This window comes from Podarcis erhardii (assembly GCF_964252035.2).
Source record: "Podarcis erhardii genome assembly, chromosome: 12".
Classification (NCBI taxonomy): Eukaryota; Metazoa; Chordata; class Lepidosauria; order Squamata; family Lacertidae; genus Podarcis; species Podarcis erhardii.
This window is the reverse complement of record NC_138513.1, coordinates 22,142,238-22,157,893: the sequence shown is the minus strand read 5'-3', so window position 1 is coordinate 22,157,893 and position 15,656 is coordinate 22,142,238. Positions and strand designations below refer to the sequence as shown.

The 15,656-nt window shown below is 41.5% G+C and overlaps 1 protein-coding gene across 13 annotated transcripts in view; it reads right to left on the bottom strand.

Moving 5' to 3' along the window:
- Positions 1 to 15,656, bottom strand: part of ADAM22 (ADAM metallopeptidase domain 22) — a 120,252-nt gene that overhangs the window by 24,767 nt on the left and 79,829 nt on the right. For 10 of the 13 annotated variants that reach the window (XM_081881936.1, XM_081881944.1, XM_081881945.1 and 7 more), the window contains exons 13-26: positions 15,555 to 15,645; positions 14,823 to 14,874; positions 12,749 to 12,848; positions 10,783 to 10,854; positions 10,217 to 10,309; positions 9,411 to 9,491; positions 8,458 to 8,508; positions 7,814 to 7,877; positions 6,973 to 7,078; positions 5,901 to 6,023; positions 5,377 to 5,545; positions 4,949 to 5,054; positions 3,673 to 3,763; positions 1,998 to 2,015 (exon numbers count right to left, since the gene is read on the bottom strand). In XM_081881936.1, coding sequence (XP_081738062.1) covers positions 1,998 to 2,015; positions 3,673 to 3,763; positions 4,949 to 5,054; positions 5,377 to 5,545; positions 5,901 to 6,023; positions 6,973 to 7,078; positions 7,814 to 7,877; positions 8,458 to 8,508; positions 9,411 to 9,491; positions 10,217 to 10,309; positions 10,783 to 10,854; positions 12,749 to 12,848; positions 14,823 to 14,874; positions 15,555 to 15,645 — 1,217 coding nt within the window. The remainder of the gene's footprint in view (positions 1 to 1,997; positions 2,016 to 3,672; positions 3,764 to 4,948; positions 5,055 to 5,376; positions 5,546 to 5,900; positions 6,024 to 6,972; positions 7,079 to 7,813; positions 7,878 to 8,457; positions 8,509 to 9,410; positions 9,492 to 10,216; positions 10,310 to 10,782; positions 10,855 to 12,748; positions 12,849 to 14,822; positions 14,875 to 15,554; positions 15,646 to 15,656) is intronic. The other 3 variants (XM_081881942.1, XM_081881948.1, XM_081881940.1) reach the window with 1 other exon arrangement.

Genomic DNA, 15,656 nt, shown 5'->3' with positions numbered 1-15,656 from the left:
GTCAGAAACACACTGAAGGTTAAAAAACAAAAACAAAAAACACATGCATATTCCAAATGTATGTATGTATGTATATATGTAAATAAATACACACTCATATACATATACATATATATATAGCACAGGAAAAAGCTTAGAAAGGAGACCATGAAAATTTATCACATAACTATATAAATAAGAGAGAATGGCTACCTGAGAAAATAGGCTTACATTCTGTAATGGGGAAATGCATTCCCTGAGATACTTAAAAGTCTAATTAAGATATACACCCATTACAGAGTGTGTTTTCCTTAATAGGCCTAAAGGCAACAAGTTTGAACAATTTGATTTATAAGAGACACTCAAGAGCGGGGTTAGGTATTGCCACCCTCTACATCCCCAATCATTCCTTTTCTCCATCTCATGACAGGTTGGAGCAATCAGTAAAGAAGGCCTTGATAGGCAATTTAAAAAACCAAAAACACCCAATATTGTCCAAATATGGCATACGCACAGTGAAGGGGATTTCCTACTGCTGCCTAGCAGTCATAACAAACTTAGTTCCCCATCCCAAATTCAACTAAGGAGTTTCTTTCGTTAAAAGGGATATTCAAGAAATACCAAATCCCACTCTTCAACCCAAGATTCAAACTAATGCAATAAATTATAGATATATACCTACATACACCAGTACAATTTTTGTACTTTCCCTTACAAAAAAAATTAGTTTTACACAAAGGGGAAAAAAGATTCTATGACACTGGACACAGTATCTATGACACTGGACTCCTGTACTTTGAACTGTGATCAAAGAACACTTACAGAATGTTATCTAAGAAAAATTAATTAATTAATTATTGTGTGTGACAAACAAAGGTAAGAGTACTCTTCTTTTCTAGTTTTCTTGAAGTACAAGATTTTTAATGTCAAACTCAGAGCTAACCCAACAGTGTTTTTTAGAATTTTGTGAGCATGAAAGTGGAAAGGGTATAGAGAAGATATTTTTTCATAAAGCCAAGTTGCCACCTAACCGCTTACCTTTTTGACACCATTTGTTTTCTAGTCCTAATGATCACATGTTCAACTGCTACCTGGTGCCATTTTATAGGGAAGCATTGCCCTCAGCTTCAGATGCCAGCACATGGCACCTTCATGAGGCCAAGTCAAACGAAGGACAATGCTGCTGGGCCTTATTCTAGAGCAGGGGTGAGGAGTCAGGGGTCCTCCAGAAGTTGCTGGACTCCAAGTCCCATCAACCTCAGCCAGCACAGCCAATGGTGATGGATGCTGTAATCTAAGACCATCCATGAGGTCCCTTAGACCTCCTTTCAAGTTTTTTGGGTTTTTTTGAATTTGGAAAAAAATATTGTGGCTTAAAAAAACAAGTGCTCAGCACCAGTCAGGAGTGGGATCATACATGGCTATATTAATCTCTCTATTGATTAAAAAGGCAAACATGCAGACAAGTTCATAATGGGAGGGATTAGTGCCCAGGTAATTGGAAAATGCTCTAGTAATCAATGTTATGTACTAAGCAGAATTGAACTGGGTCTTAGGTTAAATTTCAACACTGTGGCTGCAAAGAAAATAAAGGTGTAATTAAAAAAAACAGCCCACATAGGGCAGGTACGGGGAACCCATAGCCCTCCAGGTGTTGTTAGACTCTAACTCCCATCAGCCCCAGTTAACATGGCCAACGGTCAGTGATGATGGGAGTTGTAGTCCAAAAATATCTGGAGGACCACAGGGTTCTGGTCTCTGCCTTAGGGCTCCACCCTCCTAAAAGAACATATCTCAGAATACAGGAATCCAAGTCTTAAGGGACAACACATCAACACTACATAGATAGGAGCCATTTAAATTAAATTCATCAGCCCACAGCTCCATGTACACAAAAAAAAGTTACATTCCTAGCCATACTGATGTCTCTAATATATGTATATATCCCAACTAAATAATAAATAGGGATCACATCTGAAGCATTCTGTGACATGTGGCCACACTGCTTTTTCACATACCTCTGTCTTCGATAGTTTCTTACAAGAGGAAGAAAGAGAGATAAGAGAGTGAGTTACCATGTTATACTTGCCATTACTCTACTCAGTGTCATAAGCTAAGAACTGGATCCTAAGAACTCCCAGTGGATTTCCACATGCAGAATGGGAAAGACCCACACCCTCCTTTGGCATCTCCTTGATGCCCCTGAAAAGCCACTTCAGAAAGCTGTGAAACTTTCAGGAACAGCACAGGACCTGGTGTGGGTGGCTGCAGTTGAAGAGAGTGAGTAGGACCCACCTTTGTGCAGCCCTTAGGATCCAATCCCAAAGATATAAAATAGAAAAGAAACCCTAGCAGAAATTGAGTATTTTTGTCTTTCCCAAGCAATTGGATCATTGCTATGAAAAAGAGCATGCCACTATGAAAACTGCATACAATTAAGCATCAGTGTTATGTTTAAAATGCATAGGCTGAGTTTAGGAAAGCCCTTTGGAAGAAAATGATGTTTCTTATTTCAAACCCCGCAGACCCTGGGCAATATGAACTCACACACTGACCTGGTTCACATGACACAGTAAGACAAACTATGGCTTGCTGTGTCATGTGAACCCAAGTCAATGGCTTATTAGGCCCACAAAGATGTGGGCTTCCGGAAAGGAGCTTGCAGCCATTTTGCTCCTCCCCAGTCCTTAGCTGAGCTAAGCCACAATTCGACTCATGCTGTCCAAACTCAGGCTTGTTGTGAAACTCCTTCCTCACTAACCATGAGCTTTCTTGCGCAAACCAGATCTATTTTCATTCTCTCCTCATTCAAGGAAGGAGAGCGCAATCTCCTCTGGTACCTTTCAAGAGCTGCCTAACTTCATAAGTAGAGTTAGTATCATTTAACTGACTGTTAAGAAGAACCCTGCTTGCTGAGACCAAAAGTTGTTGTTAGGTAGAAACAATGCACAATCTCAGGCTTGGACGTCACAGGAAGTCAAACCCCTTTTAAGCTTTCTGGGGTTGTTTCCCCTCCTCATGCCAGGGTAGGAGTAAGAGGGGGGCACTGAACAGTGTGCTCAAAGCATGTGGCTTATTCCCAAAACCTTGGGAGCCTAGCAACCCAGACTTATCAACATGTGTGAATGTGGCCTAGGATCAGTGCATGAGTTCAATAAATTTTATTTTTTCTATCATACATTTTGTTTAGACATGCTGAAACAAAGGTGTGCAGTAAATAATTAAAGATAGAATGTGAGAAAGTTATACTAAAAATTAGTAAAGACAGGCTGTTGCCAGTAAATAATATAATTATTATGGCAAGTTTGACTTAAAGAGTACATCAGCTTTGCTGGCTGGGTCTCTGGATGTCACTGGACTACAATTCCCAAAATCCCCAGGCAGGATGGCTAGACTTGCTGTACTCAAAGGCTGTCCTCCAGTCCTATGCAGCCTTCAGTCTGCAGATGTTGGACAACAAGTCTTCTGAGTACAGCAAGCCTAGAAAGGCAACTATCTGCAGAGAGGAGAACTGGAAGCGGTTCTGATTAGGAAAACTTCTGATATTCTCTTTTGCCTAAATCATTTGATAATTCACTCTGCCAATTCATACTTTTACTTTATCAAATCATAATAAAGTATAGAAAACCTTATGAAATAAAAAAATACCTTTATTAATATAAGATATATATATATATAATATAAATTACTTACTTGTAACCCCATGCAGTTATGCCCATAATCAGAGCCAACACTAAAATTGTACCAGCGATAGCACCTATAATGATATTTGTGCTAGTGACACCTAGATTAAAAAAAGAAGTAAACAAGAATCTGAATGTATCTCATTTTGAGGCGAAGGGACACATACATAAAACTACAAAACTTTGGATTCCTAATACAGTTATTCAGCTAAGTCATACTTGGGAGTAGAGCTATTAAAATCAATAGACATGTCCATTAATATTTAAATGGATTCATTCATAGTATGATATATTTGGAGACAGCCCTAAATTCAGATTGCTTGTTTCATTTTTAGAGGTGTAAAACTTTGGGATAAACACCCTCAGGGAGACATGTAGCAGCAAAGAATAAAGCGGGATTCAAGACAACGTGGGCCAACTTAGATGTGTTTCTTTGTTTTTTTAGTAAATAGCAGCTGAGTGTATGCATGTCACAATCTGGATCTGAACCCTGGCAAGAGCGGATTGGGCTTTTTGCCCCTGCCACAGCTCTGATCTAGATCACCTTGGGGCTACACTCTCATTGAAGGAACAGATGCTTCATCTGGATCCAGTTCTGCCAATGAAAGAACAGTGGCTTGGACTACCTTTTACCAGAAGACAACTATGGCCTTTCCTGGATCAGGATAACTTAACCACAGTTGCCCATGTACTGGTAATCTCAGGGGTGGATTATTGTAATGCTCTCCATGTGAGGTTGCACTTGAGGTTTGTCTGGAGGCTGAAAAATGTGGTGGTCGGGCTGCTTGGGGAGGCAACTGCCACCAGCATATAAAACCTTGTCTGTGGGATATGAAGTGACTGCCAATCTTCTACCAGACCAAGTTCAAGGTCTTGGTACTCCTTGACCATATATAACCATATACCAAGTCAGACGATTGGTCAGTCTAGTTCAGTATTGTCTGCAGTGCCTGGAAGTGGCTATTAATAGTTTCATAGTGCAGTTCTTCCACACACACCCCAATCTAGAGGTGCCTTGGACTCAATGTGGAACCACCGAGTGATGGCCCTTTTTACAAAGCATGACTTCTAAGACAACCGAGTCTTGTGGCAGGTAGCTGTATTTGATAAACTGGGCTTTGGCCTGTGAAAGTTGTTGCAACAGTACCTATTATCAGTCTTTACATTGACAAAAGACTCTACTGCTATGATTGCATGTTAAGTGGAAAATTAATGCACATGCTTTGAAGTCTGACCCCCCAAGTAGCCTGTGATCATTTCATTAAATTGTAAAACATGCAACTCACCTGGGTTGGGCATAAAATCATCATTTCTTGGTTTCATGATGGGTTTGGCACAGTCCGCACCAGTCCACAGCCCTTCACAGATACACTGTATTTCATTACTGCACACCTATAAAGAATGTAATCTAACATTTAGAAAGCAGTCCTCAAATCTGAATATGCCATCTGAATATATTGCTTTCCTGCTTTTCTATCACTAGGCTACAAAATGAGGCAGATGATTAATTCCAGTGCTTTAAAGTATACTGGATGATTTATTATTCTTATTTGTATGCCACCCTATACCCGTAGGTTCCAGATTGGTTCACATGTATTTACTTTCAGCCTGTTTTACAGCCCTTTTGGAAAAGGCACAGAAAGAACCCTTGCCAGCCAGCCAATATTTACGGAATTAACGTGCAATCACTCCCTCAAGGCACTGCAAAACCTACTCCGTGCCCTGAACAGATGGTGCCTTCTGTACTTCCTGGACAGGAGCTGAAGTTAAAGGATTCTGCAGAAAGGCATCTGTGCTCCCAACATATCCTTCCTTGGCCACAAGGTGTCCCATCTTCTACATAGCCAAGGTCTGCATCTTCCTCTAGCTTGACATGACCCCCGCTGCAAAAGGACACAAAAAGCCTTTGTTAACTTAGATCCACCAAACTAAAATCCCTTTTTAACAAAACTGCTGTCAAAACATAGAACACTAAGTAACGTTTGTTAATCCTTTTTTCATGGCTAGAAAAAAGCTGATGTTTTCTCACAGTGGATCACACAAAACTTCCAAAAAAAAATTCTGACCAGTGCTTAAGCAACCTGGAATTTATGCGACGTTATTTTAAATTTACAAGTGCAACTGCTCTGTATACACATAGCGATGGACGTGTGATGTACTGTTACCTCTGATCATGACAATAACATACAATCCACGTGCTTGGACTGGGTCCTCCTCGTTTAGGATTTGAGAAATTACCTGCAAACAAAGGACTTGTCCACAGCCTGAAGAGAAGTCGATGTGATTTCGCCATCGAGTTCCCCAAGTCTCGGGGTGATAGAAACAATATTAGAGCACAAGAGATATCCACAAAGAACATCCCTGGAAGGAAAGATTAAACAAAGCATTCATTGTTGTTGCTGCTGCTGCTGCTTGAAGTAAAAAAAAAAAGGGGGGGACTGCCTAAGAGAAATAGGTGATGTTTACTGAACATAAGCAATAGAACACAGAAAACTGCCTTATCCTGAATCAGACCTCAGCATTGTCTACACCAGGGTTCCCCAAACTTGGCCCTCCAGCTGTTTTTGAACTACAACTCCCATCATCCCTAGCTAGCAGGACCAGTGATCAGGGATGATGGGAACTGTAGTCCAAAAACAACTGGCGACCCAAGAACCCTGGTCTACACCAGGGGTGGCCAACTCCCAAGAGATTGCAATCTACTTTCAAAATTAAAATCTGGCAGTGGGCTTTTTAGGGGGAGGGGAGATGCCACGTTTTTTTAGGGGGGCAGCTCTTCTGAGGGAGGGGGGAACAAAGGCAGCCACCAACTTTACGATCGCTGGCCAGACAACAGCCTCTGTTTCTAAACTCTGACTTCCCTTCTGCAACAATAGAGGCTAGGAGAGGGGGTGGGGTCGGAAGAGGGCCAACGATTGACCGCGATCTACCTAAACCTCGCAGGGATCGACCAGTAGATCACGATTGACGTGTTGGACATCCCTGGTCTATACCAACAGTCTCCAACCTCTACAGGCCCAGAACCCCCTTGAACCCAAACAAGCACCTGGGGACCAACAGTACCTCAGGCATTGGTGACTTCATGATTGTATTACTGCAATGCAATCTTTGCAATTAAATCTAAAATTTTATTATTATTATTATTATTATTATTATTATTATTATTATTATTATTATTGATGGTGGTGGTGGTGGTGGTGTTAGATCTGGATATCTGCAAAGGAACACGTCGCTTATAATGTCTGAGAACCACAGGCCTAAAATACGAAGAAAATCAAGGTGCTATCTCAAAAGATTAGTGTTAACTTACTCATTCTTGCACTGTGTCCAAGTATCTTTGTCTCTGCCACAGTTGCCTTTCTCAGTTCCTTCTATATTCAACCTCTCGTAGCAATAGTTATCAGCGACCGTCACATCTTAAGAGCAAGGAAAAAAATAACAGAAACTAATTTCCTTCAATCATGTCGCACAAGTTTGTTCTAAAAGGTAAGCACGTGTAAACATGGGAAGATTTTGGCCTGATTGAGATCACAATTTATATGCTCTCAACTATTTTTATTATATAAGCACTGAAGGTTCTCAGCTAAAGCATCCTTGAAATGTACCGGTGACTGAGGTGGAATGAAATTGACAGGAAACTAGAGTTTGCAAAGGTATTGTACACTTGATAAAGCACTTTGCTTTTAAAATAGTAGACATCTGTGCTTATAAAGCAGCAGAAATATCTGCTGCTGGAAACTGTAGCAGCTTCAAGTAGAATACTGCCTATTCTCTAGCAACCAGACAAAATCTAGAGTGGTTTAACCCATCTTCCCAAATAACTCCAAGAACTGCAGCTTTGTGAGGGCAATAGTGGCCTTCTAACAACTCTCAGAAACCCCTAACAAACTAGAGTTCCCAGCATTCCTTGGAGGAAGCCATGACTGTATCATAGTGCTCTAAAAGGATAGTGCAGATATGGCCCCAATGCTGAATCAGAATCTATTCTTCTGTAACTTAAGTCCATTAGATATAGTGCTGTTCTCTGGAGCAGCAAATAGCAAGTCTTTGCCTTCTTCTGTGTGACAGTCCTGATACCAAGCAAGTGGGTTTCCAGAGGGATACCACTTTAAAAAATAATAATAATTGGAAACTTAAAAGAGCTTACTCACTTTCTCCCCAGATATATTTACATTGCCTGTCTCTTGTTTTACATCGTCCTCCAAAACAAAGGCCCTGAAGAGAAACCAAGAAAAGGACACATGGGCTATCGTCATTTCACATATTTCCCTATCTATTGATTAGCTTGTTTCTACATTACTGAGGGGGAAAGGTTATAAAACAGTAAAAAAACAAAAACCCATAGGTACCAATGGGACATACTGCCAGGTAAGTGTGCTTAGCAGCCTTAATATGCAACTCCATTTTAATTTTCAATTTCAAATGTTTGCCAGATCTAAATAAAAAGGTCTTACTATTCAAAAACCTATCCGCCCCCACTCACCTAACCAACTGAAGCACAACTTATTGTTATGTATTTGAAGTATTAACATTACATTACAATTGTCTATCTGCCCCTAATGTGATATGCATGAAACAAAGTGAACAAAAAACCGAACCTATAACATATACACATATATTTAAAAGGAAGGGGTGGGGAAGAGACACGATTCTGGCACGAGATTCTGCAACACATGTTTAGAATCACAGATTCCATCGTCCCAAATGAATCCTTTAACAGACGTCTTTGAACAGACTAGTTTTTATCTGCTCAAGCCTATCTTATGCAAGTTATCAAATGAAACACTATACATACCTCTTCGTTATCGCATGAATACCCATCCATTTTGTGCAGATTTGGAGAGCACTAAAGAAAAAGCACAAAAATAAATATTGACATCCTGGGCATCAGTGAACTAAAATGGACGGGAATGGGCGAATTCAGTTCAGATGACCATCATATCTACTACTGTGGGCAAGAATCCCGTAAAAGAAATGGAGTGGCCCTCATAGTCAACAAAAGAGTGGCAAGAGCTGTACTGGGATGCATTCTTAAGGAAATCAGCCCTGAGTGCTCACTGGAAGGACAGATCGTGAAGCTGAGGCTCCAATACTTTGGCCACCTCACGAGAAGAGAAGACTCCCTGGAAAAGACCCTGATGTTGGGAAAGATGGAGGGCACAAGGAGAAGGGGAGGACAGAGGACAAGATGGCTGGACAGTGTTCTCGAAGCTACCAACATGAGTCTGACCAAACTGCGGGAGGCAGTGGAAGACAGGAGTGCCTGGCGTGCTCTGGTCCATGGGGTCACGAAGAGTCGGACATGACTAAATGACTAAACAATAACAACAAAGAAAAAGCAGAAGGAACCATGTGATAAGCTAGACCAGAGTTTTTAAAGCTGCACTGCAGTGTCTAAAATTAATGCAAATGCAGCTTTTAAAACTTTCCTTCGATTGGACATTGCCTCCTGTCTCCCAAAATTGTTTTGTTCAAGTGGGTATTAATTGAATGTCCAGATTTTGTAAACCTCTCTCTCTCTCTCTCTGAACATAAGAAGCTGCCTTATACAGAGTCAGACCAATGGTCGCACTAGCTCCATACTGCCTACACTAGCTGACAGCAGCTCTCCAGGGCTTCAGGCAGGAGCCTTTCCCAATGCTCACCTGGAGATGCCAGGGATTGAACCAGGGACCTTCTACATGCCAAGCAGATGTCCTGTTGCTATACTGAGCTACAGCCTTCTAGTCACTCATTTTGAAACTTTACCTGATTAGAGTCTCCCGTGCAACTCTCTGCAATATCGCAATCATTCACAGCTTCCCTGCATACAACTCCCTTGGCTTCAAACTGAAAAAGAAATATTAAATATCTGAGCAGATCTATAACCTTTTGACAGTTCAAGTCAAAAGACCACACACACAAAAATATTTTCTTCTTCTGCTCTTGGCATCGGGTTTAATTGGGGGTTCTCATATGCTACTGACAAAATTCAAATGTCCAAGTACAATAATGAAGGTTACAATTACATGCCACTATATTTATAAACGGCACAACCTCTGTGATTAGCGGCCCATATAAAGGAGGGAAGCGGTTTAAAGAAGCAGATTCCAGCTAAACTTAGGAGAAACAGACTGAAGCAGCCTGCCTCAGGAGGTGGTGAGCTCTGCTTTGCCGGAGGCACTTAAGCAAAGGATGGCTGGCCATCTGTCATGGATAACTGAAGCTGCATCCTCCGTTGCAGATCCTACAGCGAGAACTGGGTTTGGCTGTGTGACCTCCAAGGTCCCTTCCAGCTATAACACCATTTCATTCTGTGCTACTGTTTCTCTTTTAGTATCTTCTCAACTGGCCGACTTGTAAACAAACAAGTGTTTGAAAACAGGAGATACCGCGCTATGTCCTGCAGATGAAACTGACTACGAAGGAAACATTGGGATACTTTTTGTTAAGCTTTCAGAAAATGAGTCGATTCTGCTGGTAATCAAAAATAGGCATAATTACATAGCGGCGGGCTTTAAAACGGTCTTTTTAAAATAAATAAATAAATAAAAATCCTTCACTTAAATACGCACCTGACATTTTTTACAGCAAAGTCCATTACTGCATTCGGAGTTAGCCGTTAGACTACAGGAATTACAGCAATCTCCACCTTCAGCACGACATTCCTGAGGAGTGGAGGCAATTGTAAAACAGCAGTTTGACGAGCGCATTTCTTCAAAACTATCTGCGCCTTCACCTGACACTCTATGGTGCGCATAATGCAAACTTCAGATTAAAAAATAAATAAGTCAATAATTTGATGGCCTTGGGAGAAGCCTACACTCTGGCATCTACTAACTGAGAAACATGCTCTGAGCATGACGAGCATTGGATACACCCCAAAGTCTTCTTTTCTTCTTTTTACACTTGTTTGGTACGTTGCAATCAGATACAAAGTACCACCATCAGCACCACTGTGCATGCATAAATGCACGGTTAATGTGCAGTTTGCTTCCTTCACCAAGTGGCTGGCAAGGAAGACAATGCAAACAGTAAGCCCGCCCCCTTAAGGCAGTTTCTCTTCTTTCTTTTTGTTAATGAGTTGTCTAATTTGGAAAGAAAGTGATGCCCCGGGCAAACAATTCATTGCATGACTTACGGTCGCAGTACCACAATCACATTCTTCTCCAGCTTCAACAAAGCCATTGCCACATTCTGGAGGATCGAGAAGCTGCGATGAAAAATAAATAAGGAAGACAGGATAAAAATGGTAAGTGTGGGGTTGCATTATTTGGCCACCGGTAAAACAGCCCACAGTCGTATTCATATGTTTGGGTGGAGGAGCTCTCAAGAATATGCAAGCTATAGCTATAACCCCTGGAGTCCAGGGGTGTGAAGCATTTTTCAGCCCAGGGACCACGTTCCCTTCTGGGCAAGCTTCCAAAGGCCAGGTTCCAGTGGCGGGGAGTGCCAAAGGCTGAGGCAACCAATGTAAATTTTACGTTTGTACAGCAGGATGCCTGCTGCACACATTCACACACTTCTCTGTCCTCCATCCAGACATGCAAGAGTTCAAGGGTTCTTCATATACACTTAGAGTAGGACACAGGGGCTGTGGAAAGTTCAGCGGGCAGCTAGGGCTGGACGTGAGGTTTCGCACCGCTGCCATAGGTAACTAGTTCTCCTGTCTAATGTGTCTGTGCACATGGAGCATGGCACTGTTCATGCATCAGCCAGGGGTGAAGCTTGTGCATGCATTGTCACCCAGGGGCTGTGACTACCACTTGTTTTCAATAGCCGCTTCACATATTTACATTCCTATTAAACATATTTACACATATTCGCAATGCCTAAAAAGGCTTGTGTGAGTAACATCTCCAGTGACATACAGAAAAGAAAATGAAGCAAACATCTTTCCAATGTTACGCACTAAATTATCCCACTGTATACAAAGAGAGCCGTTTGTGGTTGCAACTTTGCAATGCCTTTTCATTTTTAAACAACCATTTTATTCTGGCTGTTGCTCTTTGTGGCAGCTTAGGTTGGACAGTGTTCTCGAAGCTACTAACATGAGTTTGACCAAACTGTGGGAGGCAGTAGAAGACAGGAGTGCCAGGCTCTGGTCCATGGGGTCACGAAGAGTCGGACACGACTAAACAACTAAACAACAACAAAGCGTTTGGGGGTTTAACTGCTGGTCCTGTCTCCTTGGCTGATTCGGTTTCTGTTGTTGTTTTATAGCATTTTCATTTTTAAATATTGTAAGACGCCCAGAAGGGAAGGATATAAATGCTTAACTTTTTTTTTACTGTGTGTTATAGTAGTGGTGCTAGGGAAATGAGTTTCAATAGTTGGAAGAAGTCTTTAAAACATTTCAATTGAACCTTAATCCTAAACTCCTTTAACTTCCTTAAACCTTTGCCGTTTCAACTTCAGTACTGCATATGCAGATTATTATTCATTATTTAAAATATTTTCACCCTGCCTTTCTCTTAAAAAGAAACCCAAGGAAACTCTCAACAAACTTTTAAACAAATCCATAAAACACCACATTAAAAAGCACTACTAGAGGCAGGGGGAGGCAGCAGATTAAATTTCAGGAGATGAAAAACCAGGGAGCTCTGAATCCCAGTGCTGTGATGAAAAGCAAAGCCAAAATTAAATATATGCAGATTTACTTAAAAATAGACTGCTGTAGAGGAATCACTGAATAAAGGGGGATTGGTCATCCCCATCTGTCGCAGGATATTCTAAGAGTCCTCGCCCCCTACATATGCTCTGTGTCCAGTTAAGTGGAACATTAAACAAAGCAAACAACCTCTACTATGGAAAGTGATCCTTAAGCCCAATGTGTTGTAGAAACAAGTCAATGCACAGTTTTGTTTTTAAAATGCTCCAAAACAAAAACGACACTTAAAACTTCTCATCCAGTCCAGCAACGTTTTGGAAGGTCACAGATTGCCCACAGCCAATTTGGAAAGAATAAGGTAATATATAACAAGTGCTACACAGGTGGGTTTGCCAAGAAGCATTTCAATACAAATGATTGGGAGGACACTGAGCTGAGCATCTGAGTAGACAGAATAATAAAAAGTTACTTTCCTCTAGTGTCAAACCACTATTACCTTGGTAGGCTTGTTGTAAAGGCAGGCTCCACCTCCGTTATTTAAAAATTCGTGGTACTCCTCAACGTCGCATTTGGAGAACTTGGTTGGAAGGTAATAGCTGCATCAAAGGGGGAAGCAGGTTATTTCATGACCCACCAGTGGATTCATAAACGTTCTCGAAGGACTTCTATTGGACTGAAAGTGCTTCCACTGGAAGGAATATTTTTGCCAGTTATTTCCTTAAGCTCTTTTATTGCTAATTAAAACCAGTAGGAAGAATTGTCATCGAAATGACTCTTGTGCTTTCTCCAGTGATGCCCTAGATAATCTCATTAGCTTTTGCCTTTCCCCAGCTTCTGCTGTTCGTATTTGCAAATTATCTGGAGCACCGAGGAATACAAAATAATAAGGAATAGAGCTGAGAAACTTCACACGTATGTACAGTAAAGGTAAAGGGACCCCTGACCATTAGGTCCACTCGTGGCCGACTCTGGGGTTGCGCGCTCATCTCGCTTTATTGGCCGAGGGAGCCGGCGTACAGCTTCCAGGTCATGTGGCCAGCATGACTAAGCCGCTTCTGGCGAACCAGAGCAGCGCACAGAAACGCCGTTTACCTTCCTGCTGGAGTGGTACCTATTTATCTACTTGCACTTTAACGTGCTTTCGAACTGCTAGGTTGGCAGAAGCAGGGACCGAGCAACGGGAGCTCACCCCATCGTGGGGATTCGAACCGCTGACCTTCTGATCGGCAAGTCTTAGGCTCTGTGGTTTAACCCACAGCGCCACCCGTGTCCCCAGATGTACAGTACTCACTTAGTAAACTGGTGGTGCCCATGTGCCTACATGTTTCATGTTTAAAACTCAAGGAGAACAACAGCTATGAGAAAATTGTGGCTTATTAGGTGGGCCAAAAACATAATTTTCGTTTAGCTTCCATCATGAATACGCTTAGGGAGAATGAGTAGCCTAGAGGCAAGTTGTGTGTTCAATATGAAGCATGTCACTGATGCTTTTGTTTTCACTTCTGCAAGTTCAGTGGAAAAACAGGCCAAGAATTCAGCTACATTGGTCTATCCTTATTTTTATGACATGGTTGCTAGCCAGTAGGAGCTGAACTGGTTCAGATTTTGATATGTTGGGCAGGCAACGGTTTGTATCCAAATTAGCACTAAGCTAAAGTCACTTGGTGGTATACTTGCTCTGCTTGTAAAAAGTTTGGCGCCACAGAATACTGTTGCACACAAGAATGCACAAGCAGGTTGCAAGTAACTTTGTGTAAGAGGTTGTGTAATCTGTTGAGCGACCGGTTTCCGCTAGTGCAGCTGATGCACTAGTGGATTTCTCTGCTGTGCAACATTAGAACTCACAGTAAGACGTGACATGGCAGAAGTCTATGGAAATATGCAGGGCACAGGAGAAGGCAGACAGAGAACTTTTTTTCACTCTCCCTGTCATAAGCATTAAAACTCATAGACATCCAAAAAAGCTGAAATATTCAGGGCAGACAAAAGGAAGTACTTCTTTATACAGCACATTGTCACACTGTGGAATTTGCTCTCACAAGGTGCCGTGATGGCCACCGACTGGCATGGCTCTAAAGGAAGATTAGACAAATGGAGGATGAGGCTATCAAACACAACTTGCCACAATGGCTATGTTCTACTTCTGCTGATGGAGGTGGTTTGCTTCTGAATACCAGTTGCTTCCCACATGCATCTGGCTGGCCACTGTGAGAACAAGATGCTGTACAATATGGGCCATGGGCCTGATCCAGCAGGCAGGCTGTTATCTCCCGAATGAGACACACAGACTCAATGGGTGGCAGTCAATGCTAGTCCTACTCAGAATAGACCCACTGAAGTTAATGGACATGATTACCTTATGTTTATTAATTTTAATGGGTCTACTCTGAGTAGGACTTAGCTGAACACAACTCTTTGTCAATTTGACAATGTGCATCAATTTGCTGTCAGCCAATTCTGGTGCACAGCTCCATTTAATGCTATTTATTTAGTACAGCTTCTTCCGACCGTCCCCACCTCCTAATCTAGATTTTTTGCTGCGCTGAAGTTTCTCAAAAGAAATACCTTACCCAGTATCTCCCATTATGCAGCCAGACCATGTGTCCTCACACTTACACTCACCTAAAATAAAATAAAATAAATTACACACTCTTGTTTTTCCCCCCTTTGGAAATAATCTAAATATAGAAAAAAACATATTGGGAGAAACAAATAAGAAGTAAGGAAGAATACACAATACTTATAAATAACGCCTACCAAAAGGAGTTCTATAAAAGCAAAGTAAGCAAAGTAAGTAAGGGCATTTCTCATCTTTAAATGTATCATTCCAGAATTCCACGGAAAAAAATCGCTGCAAAACAAACCTTCATGGATTTGGGTCTCACAAGCATGTATGGAGTAAGTAAGTTTTAATGCCCTGTCCCGTATCTGACAGGAGAGGAGAAATACTTCCCCACCACCAGCCAGGTCATGAGGTGCAGATGTGGCCAATTCTAAAAGACCTGCATTTAATTTGCATACAATTACCATAGGATAATTGCCACAGTTAGACCAAAACTGTATCCCTGATTCGTTATTTAACAAACAATGCAATTCCAGAGAGTTCAGATGCATTCTTAGGAACATCTTCCAAAATTTCCTTTTCCTTCTGAAAAATAATATATAATTACAATGGCTGAGAAAGAGAAAAGGAGAGACTGGGACAAAGGTAGGGGGCATGAGAATACATCTGCCCTCCTGGGGGGGGGATAAATAAATAAGCATTTTTTTTTTAAAGGAAACCATCAACCAAACTTCCTTACCACTCTGCAATTTTCTTTTGTCTGAGAAAATGCCAAGATTGTGAGCTAAGGACTGTGCCAACGTTACTGACATTAAATCCGGCTTTCCAAACTGAAAGACAA